General features: G+C 36.9%; 1 protein-coding gene across 1 annotated transcript in view; it reads right to left on the reverse strand.

The window, feature by feature from the left end:
• The window catches only part of CPD (carboxypeptidase D), a 74,984-nt gene that overhangs the window by 5,295 nt on the left and 48,162 nt on the right, over positions 1–21,527 (reverse strand). Inside the window, exons 9-20 of the mRNA XM_032322339.1 lie at positions 17,659–17,761; positions 17,025–17,167; positions 15,377–15,546; positions 13,135–13,458; positions 10,299–10,494; positions 7,757–7,892; positions 6,784–6,915; positions 6,056–6,151; positions 5,889–5,953; positions 1,561–1,692; positions 852–1,037; positions 392–491 (exon numbers count right to left, since the gene is read on the reverse strand). Of these exons, the coding sequence (XP_032178230.1) occupies positions 392–491; positions 852–1,037; positions 1,561–1,692; positions 5,889–5,953; positions 6,056–6,151; positions 6,784–6,915; positions 7,757–7,892; positions 10,299–10,494; positions 13,135–13,458; positions 15,377–15,546; positions 17,025–17,167; positions 17,659–17,761 (1,783 nt within the window). The remainder of the gene's footprint in view (positions 1–391; positions 492–851; positions 1,038–1,560; positions 1,693–5,888; positions 5,954–6,055; positions 6,152–6,783; positions 6,916–7,756; positions 7,893–10,298; positions 10,495–13,134; positions 13,459–15,376; positions 15,547–17,024; positions 17,168–17,658; positions 17,762–21,527) is intronic.

The following is a 21,527-nucleotide window of genomic DNA, read 5'->3' on the forward strand; positions in this document are numbered from 1 at the left end:
TTCTATAATAAAAAAAAGTGGTTGGAGAAAGTGAGAGGGGGACTATTTTGGCTAAGGTGATCAGGGAAGGCCTCTTTGTGGAGGTGACATTTGAATATAGACCTGAAAACGTGAGGGAGAAAGCCATGAGAACACACATACGGGAGAACAGTGTTCCGGGAAAATCCCAAAAAATGTTTAGATAAAGAGATATTAGAAGAAAAGTGATCGGCTTCAGGTGATGGGGAGGTGATCCACTCTCAAACTGAAATGTCAGAACTGGTTTTACTGATTTTTAATTTTATTTTTCAAATTTTTACTTAAATTCTAGTTAGTTAACATACAGTGCAATATTGGTTTCAGGAACAGAACTGGTTTTAATCTCAACTACTAAAAATTTAAATTTCTTTACCTGATACAGTTACCACAAGCTCCCTTGGTAAACCAAATATCCGGTTGTCTGTGTCAAAGACTATTACCACAGAACTAGCCGCGTCATGATGCACAAACACCTAGAGGGATAAAGTGTAACAATCATGAAAATGTTTACTTTTCATATGACTTTTCATGCAATATAAAGAATTATGAAAAAGTTTACTTTTCATACAATACAACTTTTCATAAATTGTATCCCAGAACTATTCCTAAGGCCTTTATACTAAACCAAGGAGAATAGTCATTGTCCTCTGAAGTATATAAACTGTTATAAAAATTTCCTTTTTGTTGCTGAAGGATAGAAAGATAACAAGATATCATAATCCAGAGTTAGTTACACATTTTATTTCTTTATTCCTCACAAGAGTTTCAAAATAAAAAGGAAATACTACTAAGATTAAGAATTGACATGATACTATTAAATTTGAGTTTCTTACCTGGGAATGTTGTTGCTGATACCCATCAGCGATGGCATTGATATTATGGACACCTGGAGCTAACAGCACATGGAAGTAGCCTCCTTCTTTTGTGTGGACCTTTATTCCTTCATTGAGTACAATGACTGCTTTAGAAATTGGTTTTCCAGTTTTATCCTTAACAAAACCATGGACTCCTTTGTGAACCTGTAAAAAATATTCAAAATATAAATTTGTTTCCAGATATTCTCAGGGCAATAGCTTGCGGCATGACAAAAACAATACACAAACAAAGCAACACCCCCCCCCCCCCAATAAAACTGACTTGTTCGTCCTTCACCACTGATTCTGGCCTTGTTTGCTACTCATTCCTTGCTTCAGAGCAATAAGGGATAAAAGAACTCTGATACAATCAAAACCTAAAGCGTTAGGACCCAAATATTCTGATGTCTTGAGGATTTACTTTCCACCACAGTACGCTGTCTCTGCATGACATTCAAATGAAAAAATGTGCAACATCTCAAAGGGTTTAATTATCTCAATTACAGCAGATTCCAGAGATCTGAAATCATGGCACCTATTTAGGTGATATAAATTCAACAAGACTCTTTCTATATATATATATATATATTTAAAAATAATATAAATTATTAGTAAAACACTAAGAACCTGTTTTGATAAAGCTTTTCATTCCTGGGAGTTTTCTTCTAGTTAAAAGGGAAAGGCTCACCTCCACCAACATGCTAAGAAGAGACTTCTTATTTTCTGCCCACAAGGAAGGCAGTTGTGCTGCACTAGGAAAGTAGCAGCAGCTTGTATATACTGTGATTTCCGGACAGTGGCCATAGGTGACACTGTAATCCTGCAATATAAAATTCAAAAACAGATGTGGAAAAATTAACAAATAAAAGAATGAGGCTATGTAATCCAACATATGGAATAGAAAGAAAACTTGGGTAAAATAAACAAAGAATCTGTAAAGCATTTTACAGCTAATATAAATAAACCACTCAGTATTACAGTCAGTCACAAACATGGCTGTTGCTAAGAGAGTCCCTGAGACTAGGGACTAGGTCTAATTCACTGCTGTATCTTCAGGGCTTGCCACGGTGGCTGGCAGGTAGAGGGGGCTTATTAGGGTTTGTTGAATAAATCAGTGAATAAATAAGTGCATTTGGATAGCTAGCTTCCCCCTCAACTCCAGAACTTCACAGCTGTTCTTGGAGCCTGGAGGCAGAAGCTCGAGCATTTGCCCTCTGATACCTTCACTCTACTGGTGACAGCAGCCATTGCTTCCTGGATAGCTATTCTCCAGGCACAGCAACTGCTTGTGTGGACAGGTTCCAAAACCCAACTTACCACCTTCCCCCCAACAACCCCAAACCCGTCCTTTCTCCTTATTCAGTTAATGGTATTAACTCATGTTCTCACATAGACATGAAATCTCTTGTGTCTGACTTCAGTTTCTCACCATCATTCATAATTTGCCAAATCCTGTCAATATCTCTGCAATATCTCTGTAACTTCATCCTTTGACTCCATTCCCATTTTCACCACCCTAATTGAGGCCCTCATAATTCATTGTCTAGGCTGCTCTTCACTCGTCTCCCTGTACCACAGTCTCTCCCTCCTCCAAACTATCCTAACCCATTGCTGAGAGATTAATTTTTCCATAGAAAGTTCCAATCATGTTACTATATACCTGCTCAAAACCTTCAGGGGCTTCCCATTCCTTACTAAAACAAAGTATTCAGAGCCCCAAACTCTCTTTCCATTCTTGTCTTCTGCTGCTCTCCATTACACCTCCTGTTCTAACTAAACTAGGCTGCTTACTGACTCTGCCCCTACTGCTTCCTCTTTCTGGAATGTTCTGCTTCACCATCTCTACATCCCAAATGCCATTTCCTCTATGAAGAGAAGACTGTATCTCTAAGTATAATCTTTTCTGTCTTTAACTTCTCATGGCACGCTGAGAGTTGCTCTCTCTGAGATAATCAGTTAATTCTGTAACATGGTTATTTGTACAATGGGATAGGATTTACCACTAGTAGAGCAAAGTGCCTCACACATTAAGTTCTTAGTAAATAAAGGAGAAAGAAAGGTAGGTAGAGATGAGTATGAAGTCAAATTTCTAGTTGCACATGGTAATAAAATGATGAGCTAACCACCCATCTGCTAACAACTTGTCACTAATTTGAAGTGGGTGGACAACCAATTAAGATATTATCAGAAAGAAATTAAAGAAAACCTAAGTAAATGGAAAGACGTAACTGAGCTCATGAATAGGAAAACAGTACTAATGAGATGTCAGTACAACCCAAAGTGATCTACAAATTCAACACAACCCTTAACAAAATTCCAACAGCATTTTTTGAAAAGAAAGAAAAAAAGAAGAAAAAAAAGCCAATCCTCAATTCAAATGGAATTTCAAGGACCTCTGAAGAGCCAAAAACAACCTTGAAAAATAGAAAGTTTGGAGTACTTTCATTTTTTAATTTCAAAACTTACCACAAAGCTACAGCAATCAAAACAGAGATACTGGGAGAAAAACAGACATAAGTACTGATGAAATAGAATTGAGAATCCAGAAAAAAACCATACATCTTATAGCCAGCTGATTTTTTGACATGGGTGCCAAGACCATTCAATGAGGGAAAGAATAGTCTTTACCACAAATGGTGCTTGGACAACCCGACTTCCACGTCCCAAAAAACCAAGTTGAACTCCTACTTCCCATCATATACAAAAATCAGCTTAAGATGTACCAATAACTGAAATACAAGAGATAAACCAATAAAACTTATTGAAGAAAACATGGAGGTAAATTTTCATGACCTTGGATTTGGCTATGAATTCTTAGATATGACAACAAGAGCATAAGCAGCAAAAGAAAAAAACAGATAAATTTGACTTCATCAAAATTAAAAACTTTTGTGCATCAAAGGGCATTATTAAGAAAATGAAATGAAACCTACATGATGGGAGAAACTACCGGTGAATCAAGCAAATGCAAGTGTTTAACATCCAAAATAAATACAGAATTCTTATAACCCAACAGCAAGAAGATAAGCAACTCAATTTAAAAATAAAGGTATAAAAATACCTTTATAAAAGGTATAAAAATAAAGACATAAATAAAATAGACAATGGAGAAACAGACATTTCTCCAAAGAAAAAACAAATGGTCAATAAGCCCACGAGAAGATCCTCAACATTATTAGTCTTCAGGGAAATGCAAATCCAAACTACAATGAAGTAGCATTTCACACCCACCAGGATGGCTGTAATATTTTAAAAAGGGAAATAACAAGTATTGGTGAGGATGTGGAAAAATCGGAACTCTCATACACTGTTGGTGGGAATGTAAAACAGTTCAGGTGCTGTGAAAAACAGTTTGTTCGTTCCTCAAAAAGCTAAACATAGAGTGCAAACATGACCAGCAATTCCATAGGTAGGTATGGACCCTCAAAGAATTGAAAACAAGGGTTCAAACTTATATTGTACACAAATGTTCACTGCCTGTTATTCTCAATAGCCAAAAGGTGGACACAACTTAAATGTCCATCAACAGATGAACTGTAAACAAAATGTGATATACATACAAAAGAATATTATTCAGCCATAAAAAGGACCAGAACACTGATACAGGCTAACAAAGTAGACAAACCCTGAAAACATTATGCTAAGTGAAAGAAGCCAGGCACAAAAGGACAAATATTGTATGATTCCACTTATAAGAAATATCCAGGATCTATAAAGAACTTCTCAAACTTAAAACACACAAAACAGATAATCATATAAAAAAAATGGGCAGAAGACATGAACAGACACTTCTCCAATGAAGACATACAAATGGCTAACAGACCCAGGAAAAAATGTTCATCATCACTAGCCATCAGGGAGATTCAAATTAAAACCACAATGAGATACCACCTTACACCGGTTAGAATGGCCAAAATTAGCAAGACAGGAAATAACGTGTGTTGGAGAGGATGTGGAGAAAGGGGAACCCTCTTACACTGTTGGTGGGAATGTAAGTTGGTGCAGCCAATTTGGAGAACAGTGTGGAGATTCCTTAAGAAATTAAAAAAGAGCTTCCCTATGGCCCTGCAATTGCACTACTGGGTATTTAACCCACAGATACAGATGTAGTGAAAAGAAGGGCCATTTGTACTCCAATGTTCATAGCAGCAATGGCCATGGTCACCAAACTGTGGAAAGAACCAAGATGCCCTGGGGCGCCTGGGTGGCTCAGTGGGTTAAAGCCTCTGCCTTTGGCTGAGATCATGATCCCAGGGTCATGGGATCGAGCCCCACATCGGGCTCTCTGCTCAGCGGGGAGCCTGCTTCCTCCTCTCTGTCTGCCTCTCTGCCTACTTGTGATACCTGTCTGTCAAATAAATGAATCAAATCTTTAAAAAAAAAAAAAAAAAAAAAAAGAACCAAGATGCCCTTCAATGGATGAATGGGTAAGGAAGATGTGGTCCATATACATTATGGAGTATTATGCCTCCATCAGAAAGGATGAATACCCAACTTTTGTATCAACATGATGGGACTAGAAGAGATTATGCTGAGTGGAATAATTCAGAGAAAGTCAATTATCATATGGTTTCACTTACTTATGGAGCATAAGAAATAACATGGAGGACATGGGGAGATGGAGAGGAGAAGAAAGTTGAGGGAAACTGGAGGGGGAGATGAACCATGAGAGACTATGGACTCTGAAAAACAATCTGAGGGTTTTGAAGGGGCATGGGGGTGGGAGGTTGGCTGAGCCTGGTGGTGGGTATTATGGAGGGCACGTATTGCATGGAGCACTGGGTGTGGTGCGTAAACAATGAATTCTGTTACACTGAAAAGAAATTAAAAAAAAAATGATTGCAACGGCAAAAACGGAAGAAAAAAAAAATGCTGTCAGAGGTTGAGGGCTGTCTTGTCAAGAAAGCCATGAAGCAGATGCCATTCACTTTGATTATATCAGAAAAAAGTCACCTATTTTGTCACTGAATGGCCAATAATTATAATTTAATTCTCACTGTATTGTATAGAGCATACCTTCATGCTGCCCAAGTGACTATGCCATTCTGCTCCACGCATTACACCTCCTGGGATATTCTCATCTATAAAAGCATTGAGGGATATAGGATTAACAAGACCTTAAGGTAAGACACCCTCTATACCCAAAAGCAGCAACAGGAACAAAGGGTATGGAAAATATTTACCTGATTTATTTGGGCAACCGGGCTGCCCCATGTGCATGGATGGATGATTATTTGCATAAAGAGATGCCAAATGCTTCAGAGTCTCTTTGTTTTCCACTGTACAAAGAAAAATTCAGAAGTTGGAGAAATTCAAAAGATTTTACTCCAAGTTCAACTTCATGGATGCAAAAGTCATTTTTCTCTCCTTCTAGTAAATCCTGTACCCCACCCAAGTTTATCAAGGAGTTATTATAATAATTGGTTCTGTTTCACCCAGGATAATCAGGCAAAGAAGATATACATCTTTCTTATATTAAAAGGTAATAATGGTTAGTTTAAATAAGAGGCTACCACACTAAAATACAAACTTGTTTTGGTGTATTTTACTACATTTTAGGACAACTGGGGCCTACAACAGTAATTCTTTCAAGCTGTATTGAAAACAACACAAAGTACTTCCATATACAATGGCCCCAGACAGATTCAATAAGCAGTGTTCATCTCATCTTAAGTGCAACCAGCCAGTCAAGGTTTAAGCCGGGGTGTGGGGGGGATTCTCATCTTTAGATCTGACCTCTCTCCTCCAAGTAACTAAGCTGTTGATATATGTACAATCTTCCTAGATTGGTTATTTGCTCATGGAGTGTGCACAAATGCTCACGATTTTGAAAAAATTTAGATGGGACATTACTTAATTGAATTTCCTATCTAAGCTTGAATAGCATATAATAAACTGACATTCTACATACCTGTTTGTACTGGTTTGTCATATGGGTATGTGACTAGTACTGAACCACCATCTAAAGCAACAGAAAGACTGAAGTCCTGTTTTTGAATCAAATTTTCAATGATGGCTTTAGTCTCAGGCTGGGAGGCATTATCTAAAAAATAAAGTCAAGCATAAAATAACAAGTTTTAAAATTTTAGTAGTATGAATAGCTAAGAAAATACTTTGATGTGAACACAATCAGAGGCTAATTTAAAAAATATGTATAAAAATACCTTATTACTCTACAAGACACTAACTCAACAGCATAAAAGACACACTCTAGAAAGTAGATTATCTTGAGTTTTATATACTTCAGATGATGCGTAAAGGTTAATGATCTAAGCAAATTTAAGAAAATGCTTATTTGGAAACAAAAAGGGATGGATATATTCTCTTCTAAAAAATAATATTGAGACTATATAACTAACCCATCTTTGAAAGAAAATAAAACTTTCAAAAATCGGGATGTTTATCGCAGTGCAGTTTGCAAGAGCAAAAAATTAGAAAAAAACTAAGTGTCCATTAGTGGGAAAATTGTTGAATAAACTAGAGTATTAACAGCATACTAAGATGTCATTAATAAGACTATGTTAGAGATCTGTAAGTACTGAAATGGAAAGAGATCAGTGATAAAGATATGCTCAATGAAAAAAGTTGCAGAACAATATGTACAGTTGATCCTATTTAAGTCAGTATCAAAGACTCCATCAAATCAACATACACAGACATTGTGTGTGTGCAGGTGTATATGTGTGTATACATGTAAGTATGCGGGGATAGAGAGAAAATATACCTATTTGTATGGCTAGTGATGGAACCCCTCCAATATTATTGACTGAATTTCTAAGAAAAAACTTGAATTACTTTATGCATCTACACAATCTATCAATCTCTTAGTAAGGAAAAATAAAATTATCTGCAAAGTACTTTAATGGCCTAACAATCAGGCTTACTTGTGAAGTCTGTATCCAAATCTTTGCCATGAGCATTTGTTTGTCCTCTCTTTGAAGTACAGTCTTTCTCTTGTGCCCTCTCTCGCCCATCTGGATTTAGAGAAGGGACAATCACAATTCTAGTCCTGTCAACCAGCTAAAACAGAAAGAGAAATCAGTTAGCTCTATGTGGATCATAAGATACCCTTCCATGCCTCAAACAAAGTCTTTCTTGTTTTAAACAGATGTAAAATATAGGACTAAAAATAAACAGAAAATTCTCTATAGATAGATAGATAGAAAGAAAATTCTCTCTTGCTCTGAACAAATTTAAAAAGAAATATAAAACTACTGCACAACTAATATTCCCAGAGACATCCTGATGATGTACGAAGGGGTCAGAAACCACTGCCTGCAGGCTAAATCAAGCCAGCTGCTTGCTATTGTAAATAAAGTTTTATTGGCACACCACCACGCCCATTCATATGACTGTTTTTGTGCTGCAGTGGCAGAGTTGAATAGCTGCAACACAGAACAGCTGTCCCACAAAGCTTAAAATCTATACTATTTATCCCTTTATAGAAAAACTTTGCTGACCACTGGCTGAAACCAATAATAGACTGTATTTTCCAGATTAAAAACTGAAATGCATAGTCTAACAAGTATTAGTATATGTCTGGAAACAATGAGACAGAAGAGCTGAAATCAGCAAAAGAAAAAAAAAGAAGTAGATACTTGTCTTACTCATAATAATTTCTCCTTCGGATAATCCATAGGCATCAGTACCTACATATGCAGCATTAACTAATTTCTGATATACTTCATCCTATTTATTTCTGAGAGCAAATCAGAATAAGTGATCCCTGGCTTATTTATTCTGTTAAAACAGTCTATAGACTGAAAATATCAGACACACTAAATTCATTGGTTCTTAACTTTCTTCCCTGGGAGAGAGATATTTTTCTAAAGTGTACATGCTTGAGCTTTGCTACAGGTCTCTGGGTATGTGTATATTTTCTTGAACTTGCCAGATAATTCTGACCCTTATTTATCTGAAAACAAATGGCAATCTAGAGTAAGAGTACTACCTCAAGCCTAACTAGACCAAATGAGGCAAATTCTCATAAACTAGAAGTTTTTAAATTCTTGGTAGGAGTTTTATCTAGAACATATAGTCTCTTATAACCATAATATCAGTAGGTAGCAATATGGCCAAATATTAGAATAACCTAAGGAGCTTTTAATTTAACCTAAGGAGAATACTGATGTCTTTGGGGATGGGGCTCAGGCACTCATATTTTTAAAAACTTCCTAAATGTTTCTAATATGTAGGCAGTATTAAAACCCAGTATCCTAGATCTTCTCCCACTTTTTAAAAAGGAGAACAACAAAATGTCCTTGGGATATTCCTTACAACTCACATTAAGAAATCAATACAATTTGCTTTGCTGAAAATGGTAAAATAATTTTTGGTCAAGTCTGACTGAAGTTCATCTCACCTAATCCTGTAGGTGCTTTCTGATCCTAATCATGACATAAAAGCTTCCCAAATTTCTTTTAGGGGAGGCAGTAATGTAAAACAAAAGAGCACAGACTTTAGAGTGAGACACGCTTGGGTTTAAATCCCAGTTTTACCACATACTGCTGTGTGGCCCCTGTAACTTATCAAATATCTCTGCCTCACTTTTTAGATCTATAAAATGAAGATAACATAAACTGAGGATTAAATTATGACACATGTAAAGTACTTGGTATAAGCTCCTGACACATAGTAGGTATTAAACAAATATTAGTTCCTTTCTCCTTTCCTAAAGTCTATATAGACAGTGCCAATTAGTGAGTGCTCTAGGAGGATGCACACTCTCTCTTTCTTTCTTTCTTTCTTTCTTTAAGACAACATGGAACTAGGTTATTCAATCATACATGACCAATCCTCTGGATCAAAGTTCTTTTCTGTAGTCATGGGTGGCTAAAGTAGACAATGCCATATTGCTTTTTCTAAAATTTAAGCAGCTAAGATGTCCAATAATTTTGAACTTCTTACATAAGAAGAAAAACTATTTGTCTTCCACATCATTTTCAATATAGTATCCTAATTATAAGTAACTAGCAATGGAAGTCCCTCAAGTTAGAATGTACAGAATGGTGAGTAAAGGTTGGAAGAGTAATTTGACTATTAAATAAAGGAGTAAAGGACTGAATGCAAATCTTCAGTATTTTTTCTTCTATGCCTCTTAATTACACACAAAGAAATGTACTGGAAAGTTGCTATCCAGAGAGGATAGAAAAAGATGGTCCATTTTTAAAAAGTCTGTAATGCACTAAAAGTGCCTCTGTGTAAAATCCAATAAGAAATTTAAAAAAATTTTAAAGTAAGCTCTAGGCCCAATGTAGGTCTTGAACTCACAACCCTGAGATCAAGAGTTACAGGTTCTACTGACTAGCCACTAAGCAGTGGTTTGTCAGATCCCCGAAGCCCCTGAAATTTTTTTAATGATGCACTGATCTCAACGTGTGACAGCTTTTTTCTTCTAAAGCATGTCAAAACAGGCTATTCTCTTACTTGAGTGACAGCTGGGTTCTTTTTGTAGTTTAGGCAGAGAAATTCTGCCAGAGCCAAAAGTAGTTCAGTTCCAACCGGAGCATTTCCATGGATACCAGCAACAAAGCGGATCTTTGGTTCTTCGGGCTCAGATATATTAGGCTTATTGGAGATTTCGAGGGACCAAATGTGACGATATTCAGAGCTCTGTCCCAAACTTTCAAAAACCAGAAACAAAAAGTCAGAAGTAATCAAGGATTCTGTTAATGCTGACATACAGATTTTTTTAAAAGACATGAAAGCAAACATGAAAAGCCTTTAAAAGTCTTTAAAGAATGAGTCATTGAGTCAGAAAACCTTAAGAAAATTAGTTTCCCTTGACCAAAGAAAATCAAATACAAGTGAGATATTATCCAATTTAGGAAAAGAGTATGACATGGTTCACCGGTCCTCCAAATTCAGTCATTCTCATACCATCTTCACCGTACTTGCCCTACCTTCTATAATCTATACTACTATTTAGCTAACATATGTCTTTTAAACTAACTTTAATTTTTTAGGAAAAATTTATATATACACAAATGTACAGAACCTTACTTTCTAAATGTAAATTAATTTACATAAATAAGACAATGTATACTTTACTATAAATGCAATACTAGTATTGCAGCAAAAATCATTTAAAGTGCTGTGCTTGCCCAAGAGTTCTGAGCTTAAGACCTGTTTTCTTGTATACAGTGAGATTTACAAGAGTTATATAGAAAAAAATATTAGCATTAAATTTAGGCAGGTTAATAGAACAGAAAAATTATTGGTTTCCCGTGATTCTATACTTAGTGCCCATAGGTGAACCACCTAGAACTGTCTTGCGTCTCACCACTGGCAGGTGTTGCCTATTTGGGGGAAAATACTTAACTAAAAAGTGCGTCTTGAATTGGAAGTTTAAAAAAACTTAAATGAACTAAGTAATGGATAGCGAATTTTTCCTTTATTTTATTTTTTTTATTTATATTTTTTAAAGGTTTTATTTATTTATTTGACAGAGAGAGAGAGAAATGACAAGCAGGCAGAGAGGCAGGCAGAGAGAGAGAGGGGTACGCAGACTCCCCGCCAGGCAGAGAGCCCGACGCGGAGCTCGATCCCAGGACCCTGAGACCATGACCTGAGCCGAAGGCAGTGGCTTAACCCACTGAGCCACCCAGGCGCCCCAAATTTTTACTTTATTTTAAAATAAGAAAAGACTATAAGCTCTATACAACACTAAGGTGGACAATATTAAAACCTGAATTGGGCAGAAATATTCGAGAATGAGCTGAGGAGGAGAGGTAATTGGTATTGCCAAAGTAAGTATCACTCTTTGCATCTAGGAACATTATAAACCAGTATTTGAGAAGCTAAATGTACTGGTAAAATCAGAAGGGTCAGTGAAGAAAAACAGGGTAAAAATGTCAAAGGCAGGCGCCTGGGTGGCTCAGTGGGTTAAGCCTCTGCCTTCGGCTCAGGTCATGGTCTCAGGGTCCTGGGATCAAGCCCTGCGTCAGGCTCTCTACTCAATGGGGAGCCTCCTTCCCCTTCTCTCTCTGTCTGCCTCTCTGCCTACTTGTGATCTCTCTCTCTGTCAAATAAATAAATAAAATCTTTTTTTTTTTTTTTAAAGATTTTATTTATTTATTTGACAGACAGAGATCACAAGCAGGTAGAGAGGCAGGCAGAGAGAGAGAGAGGAGGAAGCAGGCTCCCTGCTGAGCAGAGAGCCCGATGTGGGACTCGATCCCAGGACCCTGAGATCATGACCTGAGCCGAAGGCAGAGGCTTAACCCTCTGAGCCACCCAGGCGCCCAAATAAAATCTTTTTTAAAAAATGCCAGAAGCTAGATAATGCTCATGAGGTATGTAGAAGAGAACTAAAACGAAGCTCGGGGGAAAATGTAGAAGAAAGCCCTTAAAAGGCAGACAACAGGAGTCAACAAAGAAAGAAAATAATTTCTGAGTGACTGTAACGAGACCTACAGAAGATTTACAATCAAAAATGAAAGTGAGACAGGGCAGCCACAGAAAGTGAAGATACAGGCTGGCTCAGTATCAGCTTTGCTTAAGCCAGTACTGCGTATTTTTCCAGGACCCTCAATCACACACTGTCCCTAAGTCTTGAGGGAATAGCAACTGTGAGTAGAGACTGGAGTACAGAAAATGACGGCAACCAGGCTTCATTTTCTATTTGAAAAAAAAAGAATGATCTCTGACAGGTGAGCTCACAGTTCCAAATTTGTCCCTTGCCCTCAACAAAATAAAACACACCAAGTAACAGTCAGGACACAAATATGCAGCTGAGAAGTAGAGAGCGATTTTTATTCAGTCAAAGTAATCACGAGGAAGACTAATTTTACATTTCCAGGAGGAACAGACCATCCATTGCTAATCTAACAAGTAATTCTCCAGTGTTCTTCATAACACTTTCCAGAGTCAGTGTTAGAAAGATCTCTGAGCAACATAAGTTTCAAAATAAGTAAACTCCAATTCTCTCTCTATGCAGGTCCCAAATAAATTACAAGAACCATTCAACATGGCTTATTTGAATGTAACTTCTTGGGGTACCTGGGTGGCTCAGTGGGTAAAGCTTCTGCCTTCAGCTCAGGTCATGGTCCCAGGGTCCTGGGACTGAGCCCGGCATCGGGCTCTCTGCTCAGCAGGGAACCCGCTTCCCTCTCTCTCTCTGCCTGCCTCTCTGCCTACTCTGTCTGTCAAATAAATAAATAAAATCTTTAAAAAAAAAAAAAAAAAAAATGTAACTTCTTAAAAAAAGTGGGGGGGGGGAATGAAAGGACAGAAAGAAAAGCAGTGAGAGTGTGGCACTTACTTGGTGAGATTCGTGATGTGTGGGTAGTTCATCACAAGTCCTCTCAGAAACTCTGATAAGTCTTTGTATGAGTGGTATCGGTAAAGAGCCAGATTTGAGGAGGACCGTAACATGAGGCCTTCCAAACCATTCTCGGCCGAAAGGTCTTTAATTAAAGTTTCAAACTCTCTGGTAGTTGGATCACTGACATCATCAGTGTTGGTGCGATCCCCCTTTCCTTTCTTTGATTCATTGCTTGAATCCGCTGAAGATCGAACCAGTGTGAAGTTGACCTGAGTAGCACCTTCACTCTTCACAGTCACATTCTGGGTAACTGGATTATACCTGAAATAAAGGAGAGATCAGAGCCAGGCTTCTGCAGTGGGAATACTCAGTCTGCAGACGGTATATGAATCCTTGAGATAAATCCTGTGAGAGTCAAATACATAACTTTGCATAATTTATTATTTGTTTTAAACATTAACAGACACGTTAATGTCTGTCTACCCAACAGACATGGGTAGACTGTAAAATGTAAATGAGTTTTTAAGATTAAATATATGACCTCAAAACAAAGTTCATATTTGCAAGAAATAACTCATGTCTCCTGGAATCTGAGTTCACTTGCTTGTCATCAGAGTACATGGTTGGAAAAATCTGAGCGATATTACTAACTTAGCACATTATCTATCCAAATGCATAATTCCTGGCCTATTTTTTCAGATATCTTGCTCTTCCCGTTTTTCTAATACTATGCCAATATAGAATAAAAACAGAAAAGATTTCATTTCTCATTAGTGTGAAGCTCTAATTATATCCAATAAGGGGTTAATATCCCAAATACATAAAGACCTTCTATGACCTAACATCAAAAAAATTCCAAACAATCTGATTAAAAATTGCTACAGGACCTGAATAGACATTTTTCCTGAGAAGATATATAGATGGCAAACAGGCACGTGAAAAGATCCTCAGCATCACTAATCATCAGGGAAATGAAAATCAAAACCACAATGAGATACCACCACCTTATACCTCTCAGAACAGCTAAAATCAAGAAGACAAGAAATAACAAGTGTTGTGAGGATATGGAGAAAAAAGGATCCCTTTTATACTACTGGTAGGAATGTGAATTCCTACTAGGGAAAAATGTATGGAGGTTCCTCAAAAAGTTAAAATTACAAGTACCCTACAATCCAATAATTCCAATGTTGAGAAACAAAAACAGTAAATCAAAAAGATACACACACCCCTATGTTTACTGCAGTATTATTTACAATGGCCCAGATATGGAAACAACCTAAGTGTCCATCGTTAAACCAATGGATAAGGAAGATATGGTGTATATACACAATGGACTATTATGCAGCTATGAAAAGATGGAATCATGACACTTGCAACAACATGGATTGACTTAGCGGGTATTATATTCAGTGAAATAAGTCAGACTGAGAAAGGCAAATACCAAACAATCTCACTCAGATATGTAATCTCAGAAAACAAATGAACAAATAAACAAAAAACAGAAATAGACCTATAAATAAAGAAAATAGTATGACTGTTGCAGGAAGGGAGGTGAGCAGAATTGGTGAAGAGGAGTAGGAGATACAGACTTCCAGCTATGGAATGAATTAAGTCACAAGGATGAAAGGTACAAACAGGAAATACAGTCAATGGTACTGTAACAGCACTATACAGTGATTGCATTTGTGGTGAGCAGAGCATAAGGTATAGACTTGCTGAATTACTATGTTATATACCTGAAACTAGTGTAACATTGGATGTCAACTATACACATATTAAAAAATTTTTTTAAATAAAAAAGAGTGGTTTAGGTGAGGATAGGAAGAAAAAAAGTGTGAAAGAGCTTTAAAAAGGAACAAATATAAAGTGGTGGTATTTATTGGACAACATGACTAGAAGTACAGCAGTAGAACAGTTATTCTTTTTTCCCAACTAATAGGCACTTCCCAGAATTGTTACCAGTAGTGAAGGAATCACTCACTAGAGCTTTACATCTGGACAGGGCCTAGGGACCTGTTCAAAGTGCAGAATTTCATAGATTTCTTCAATCTGATAGTTTATGTACTCACTTTATCACTGGAAGAGAATCAAATGTGTAACCAGCTCTAAACTTCCCAGCATTAAACCCAGGGTTGCTTGACTTCTCTAGGGCTTTCTGGCAATAACCTTCTAGAATAGAACAATGTTTGTCTTGCCTCAAGCCCTTAATATCAAAGTATTCAGTCAGTCAGTCACTCACCCTCGAGCAGATGCTGTGATTTTATAAGTTCCTGGAACCAAGAGACGCCAGTAATCTCCAGTTTTGTAGGTAGTCACTGGGTGATTAATTTCAGCAACACTAATCGTGGCATTTAATATACCTCTGCCATCTGTGGCATCTAGGACAAATCCTTTGACACCCTGATGAACCTGGATAAAGTACAAGGATACCCAGATGTCAATGTAAAGATCATCTAATTATTTTGAGAGCTCTTATCCAAAATAACGAATTGATAATAAAGTAAACATGTGGAACAAATAGGAATTTAGGAGTTGAGAGTAAAGCTAGATGTAAACACCTATTAAGAAAAATATTTCAGTTTCTGAAAGGCTAATTTTTCATAGCCTACATTTGTCTTTATCATGAGGAATATAAATAACACTGTTTAAACTTTAGCACATCTGACAATTTCACTATATAGGACATTCTACAAAAAGAACTGCCCTGTCCTCTTTATTATTTTTTTTTTCAAATATTTTATTTATTTATTTGACAGAGAGAGAAAGAGAGAGAGAGAGAGAGAGCACGCACAAACAGGGGGAGTGGGAGAGAAGCAGGCTCCCCGCTGAGCAGGGAGGTCCACTCAGGGCTCGATCCCTGGATCATGACCAGAGCCAGAGGCAGCCACTTAACCAACACAACCACCTAGGAACCCCCTGTCCTGCCCTTTTTAAAAGGGAAATGTCAGGGCGCCTGGTGGCTCAGTCAGTTGAGTGTCTGACTCTTGATTTTTGGCTCAAGATCTCAGATCAAGAGACTGAACCCTCCATACAGGGAGCTCCATTTTGAGCCCCATGTTGGGGCTCCACATTCAGTAGGGAGTCTGTTCGAGATTCTTTTCCTCTGCTCCTCCCCCCACTTGCTTGCATTCTCTTTCTCTCAAACAAATAAATAAATCTTTAAAACAAAAAAGGGAAATGTCATTTTTAAAAAACAGAAGGACTACTCTAGATTAAAGTTGAGTAAAGAGATGTAATAATCAAACGCAATGCATGACCCTTGACTAAATCCTGGTTCTAAAATATAGCTATGAAAAGACATTTTGGGGTAAAAAAAAGGGAAATTTGAATGTGAACTAAGTATTAGGCAATATTAGGGAATTAGTATTAACTTTTCTTTGGTAAGATAATGGCACCTGAAGATACAGGTATAAGAGATAGGTAGATAAAGATATAGGGATCCTTATTCTAAAAGACCCACTGCAGGGGTGTCTGGTCGGCTGTCAGTTAAGCATCTGACTTGGGCTCAGATCATCATCTCGGGGTCCTGGGATCGAGCCCCGCAAGGAGCCCCACATCAGGCTCTGCACTCAGCAGGGAGTCTGCTTGTCCTTCTGCCCCTCCCCCCAACTTGTACACTCTTTCTCTCTCTCTCCCAAATAAATATATAGACTCCTTTTTTTTTTTTTAAAGCAAATCACCACCGTCCTGTTTAATCATTTTCAAATCCTCCCCTGCATACAAATAAACTCATTTTCAACCATGAGTTTTCTAGATAAACACACTGAACCATGAATAGGATGAATTCAGAAGAGTGTATTTGAAAATCACTGTGTGAAAATCAAATATACACACAAAAGTATTTTTGCTCTCGGCAGAAATTTCATACTTCACTCCTAAATAGTTACCTGTTTCATAAACTGGATTAGAGATCTTCGATTCTGTTCCCAAAATTTTGGCAGATCTTTCTCAAATGGGTATTTCACACAACCTAGCTCAATGGTCACTTCAAAGCAATTTGTTTGTAAATAGTTCCAGTCCTGCATACCACCTAAAGGATAGAAAATTAAAATCAGTAACTCTGAAGAAGTAGTACTAGGCCAGATCCCAAAAAGTAAACAACATTCTTAGTAAAAAAGCCAAATCCATCTTTTCTCAACATTGGTTGAGAAACAGTGATATGCTCATTTGAGAGCACCTTGATGCTTATGGTATAGGTAAGACATCTGCACTTTCATGTTCAAGAAGAATTCAAGTATAGCTTACCCACTTCTTATTAGCACACCTAAGGATTTTTTTAATAACAGCCAGAAGTAAAATATAACACTTTCATAAAGTTTTAGTACAATCTCTTTACTCAAAACTCCAATTATACCAAATTAAAAAATAGTTGAAAAGGTTATTTGAATGTTTTAAATTATGTAAACAGTATTTTAAAAAAATGATATTTTCTCAAAATTAGAAAATCAGTAAGAAGCAGCACCATCCAGGGGGACAGGAAATCCATCAAGTTATATGGCCTTGATATTAAAGAACGTTTACCTGGGACATTATACCAACTAGCTCCATTTGTTATTCCATGAGGAAAATATTCATTAGGGTACATATTCTTGCAAGGTCTACCTTGAAACATCTGGGAATTTTCCTGAAAAAAAAAAAATTAAGAATCTTTACTTATATTTGTTTGCATCACAGGAAGGATAAGGCAAATGTAGTTACCAACAGGGTGTATGTGGAGGCGGGAATGGGGGTGAGTGGAGCCATGGGAAGCACTGAGACTTTTTTAATGTCTAACTTTTTATGCCATTTTGATTGCTTACTATATGAACTTATTACCTATTTTTAAAAATCAAAATTACACATGCTCTGTAAAAAAAAGTAGACGTTATAACTTGCAGTTACAAGTAATATAAAACCCAACTCAATCCCTCTCCAAAAATATTCCACAAAAAAGCCTTCATATTCCTGTTTTCATCTCATGTTTTCAAGAAGCTTGAATGTCCTCAAGATAATTCTCTCCTTCCAGATGGTGCCCCTGTGCTTCGACTGCACTCTGTACCATTACAACAGGTTGCATCTTTTTCTTCCCTAAAAACAAGACACTACTCCCTGAAACAGTGCGTGCCTTTGTGTCCCCAGCACCTAGCGGCGTCTAGCATAGCACATGCGCAATAGCTTGCCTGAGGAAGAGGAAAACTGCCATGAAGATACAAGTAAGTGCTGCTGGCATCTAGAGAAGAAAAAGATTACTGGCCAGAGCTGCAGTAGAGGTTTCCCGAAGAAATCAAGCTTTGAAAGATAGTAAAAACTTCATTTCTTTCTTGTGGAAATAGAAAAAAAAAAAATGTATAGAAAGCATGAAAAGAAAAGTAACAATTTCCTATTTTCCCACTACTGAGAATTAACCATTTAACTTTGAAATACATAAACGGGATACCTCGGTGGTTCAGTCAGCAGCGCATGCGACTCCTGAGCTCGCGTTCATGAGTTCAAGTCCCATGTTAGGCATAGAGCTTACTTAAAAAAAGTGTGTGTGTAAAAAAAAAAAAAAAAAAAGTGTGTGTGTGTGCGTGTGTGTGTGCGTGTGCGCGCTTGGGCGGTGTATGTATGTATGTGTATATAAACAACTCCCCTGGATTTAACATAAATAAATAAATACACACACACACACACACATATATATGAACAATTCCCTTTCATAAACTTAATATACCAATTACAAGCTTATGATCCCACTGCTTTCCCCCACTGCTTTACCCCATCGCTGGGTAGTGCTCTTTTGCTTTCTGGTTTTTTCACTGAAGATGTGCATGTACCTCCTATGTCTATCTATGCATTCAGTTATAAATTATATATGTGTACTATTATACTAATATAATACATATAATATAACCTGGATAAAAATAAAAAGATATTTAAGGGATAAACTTAAAAATATAAATAGAATTTTTAATATATTCTTCCTACATCTTATTGGATCATCTAGTATAAACCTCACTCCAGATACCATAGTTCTAGGAAGTAGCTATTCCTTTATTTTGACTTTATTCTCAGAGTAAAAAAGAGCCACTAAAAATCTCCAAGGAAAGGGTGATATGTGAAATATCCATGGCTCTAGTAAGTTTATAAAAATAATGTGAAAAAGAAACCAAAGTCAGGGAGACCCATCAGAGTACTACTGAAATAATCCAAGAGTGAGATCATGAGTCCCCAGAAAGTGATGGCCTTTGATTTTACCATGCGCATTTGCCATCTCCTTTAATTCTCTCTTCTCTGACCATTTTTTAAAAACCTAATTAAAATTTTCAAGCTAATGGCTTGACAACTTAAAGAAGACTGAGGGTGAGGATGTCTAGTCTCAGTCCACACACAGTCTAGAACTCATACACCAAGATTTTAAATGATGGGAGCTCTCTAGGTTTATTTTCTTCTTGTTTGCCTGTATCTTTTCATCTGTTTAAAATAACTCCCATTCCGTGAAACAGTTTTTTAAAAAGACATCCACATAGTGGTGATGCAACTGGATGCAATTGCTAAGATAGTAAAAATGGCTGAGGATGGAAGATGGAGAGGAAAAAAAAAAGTGAAAGAGACAATGTGCAGCCAACAAAAGAGAAAAAATGGCAGAGCTTTCTAATACACAATGGGGCAGAGATCAAGGGGAGAAGACAATAGTGTCAGACTTCAGAGGTCAAGAAAGTAAAACAAAAAAACCCAACAGATTCTGGTAAACTTTGAGGGGAGACTTCCAGGTAAAACAATGGAGGGAGAAGACAGATGACAAGAAACTGAGAGGAGAGAGCAGTAAGGAAGCAGAGACAAAAGACTACTCAGTTTTCTTCTTTTCTTTTGCTCTCTCCTGAACTAATTTTAGACTTGCAGAGAAGTTGCAAAAATAGTACAGAGAGTTTTATATACTCTCAATCCAGTATTCCCTAATGTTAGCATCTTATGTAACCAAACTACAATGATCAAAACAAGGAAATTAACACTGGTGTAATACTGCTAACTAAAATAAAATAATTTTTATTCAGAACTCACTACTTTTTCCACTAATGCCTCCTTGAAAGTTTCTTGTCAGTTGGTGTCTGTCACGTTGTACAGCAGAAAGCTGTTTCTTCACTCTCACTTAATTGAATTAATTGAATTTCATTATACTTAAAATATAATAAATGTTATTATAAAAAGATTAGAAAATTCAAGAGCACAAAAAGAAGAAAAATTTTAAGCCAAAGATCATTTAATATTTTGACACGTAACTTCTAGATTCCTTTTGGCCTATACATAAACTGGGATGGATGGGAATGGATGCCCCACCCCCTCAGTCTTCTTAAGGTTCTTAAAATCTGCTTTACTGAGATATAATTCACATACAACATAACTCACCCATTTAAAGTGTACATCTCAATGGTTTTTGAAGTACATTTACTGAGGTGTGTGATAATCACCAAGGTAATTTTAGGACTTTTTTATCACCCCATAAGAAATCCACACCCATTAGCACTCCTCATTTTCCTTCAACCTCCTCTGTGGCCTTCCTTGCCTCCCAAGCCCTAGGCAACCACCAATCTATTTTCTACCTCTATGGACTTGCCTATTCTGGACATTTCATATAAATGGAATCATACAATAAGTGGTCTCTTGTGACTACCTTCTTCCACTTAGCATAATGTTTTCCGGAGTTACTCAAGTTGTAATTTGTTGTACTCTATCCCTCTTTATGGCTGGATAATACTCGCTGCATGAATAGACCATATTTTGTTTATCCATTTATCATTTGATGGCCATTTGGATTGTTTTCATTTTAGCTACTATGGATAATGCTGCTATGACATTCGTGTATAGTTGACCCTTGAACAACACAGGGATTAGTGATGCCAGTGCCCCCACACAGTCAAAAATCCAGGTATAACTTCTGTTCCCCTAAAACCTAACCATTAATAGTCTACTGTTACATTACCAATAACATAACAGTGAATTAACATATATTTAGTATATTATATACTGTACTCTTACAACAAAGTAAACTAGAGAAAAGAAAATGTTATTGAGAAAATCACAAGAGAATATATTTGCAGTACTGTATTGTATTGCAGGAAAAATCCATATACAAGTGGGCCCAGGCAGTTAAAACCCCTGTTGATATTCAAGGGTCAACTGTATAAGCTTTTGTGTGGCATGTGTTTTCATTTATCTTGGGCATCTATCTAAGAGTGGAATTGTCAGATAATATGGTAGTTCTATACTTAATATTCTTAGGAACTGTAATACTGTTTTCTAAAGCAGTTGCACCATTTTACATTCCCACCAGCAATATAGAAGTGTTCCAGTTTCTCTACATCTTTACCATTTTCCATTTTTTAAAATTATAGCCAATCCTAGTGGGTCCAAAATGGCTATCTCATTGTGGT

Source organism: Mustela erminea, chromosome 18, assembly GCF_009829155.1.
Source record: "Mustela erminea isolate mMusErm1 chromosome 18, mMusErm1.Pri, whole genome shotgun sequence".
In the NCBI taxonomy this organism is placed as follows: domain Eukaryota; kingdom Metazoa; phylum Chordata; class Mammalia; order Carnivora; family Mustelidae; genus Mustela; species Mustela erminea.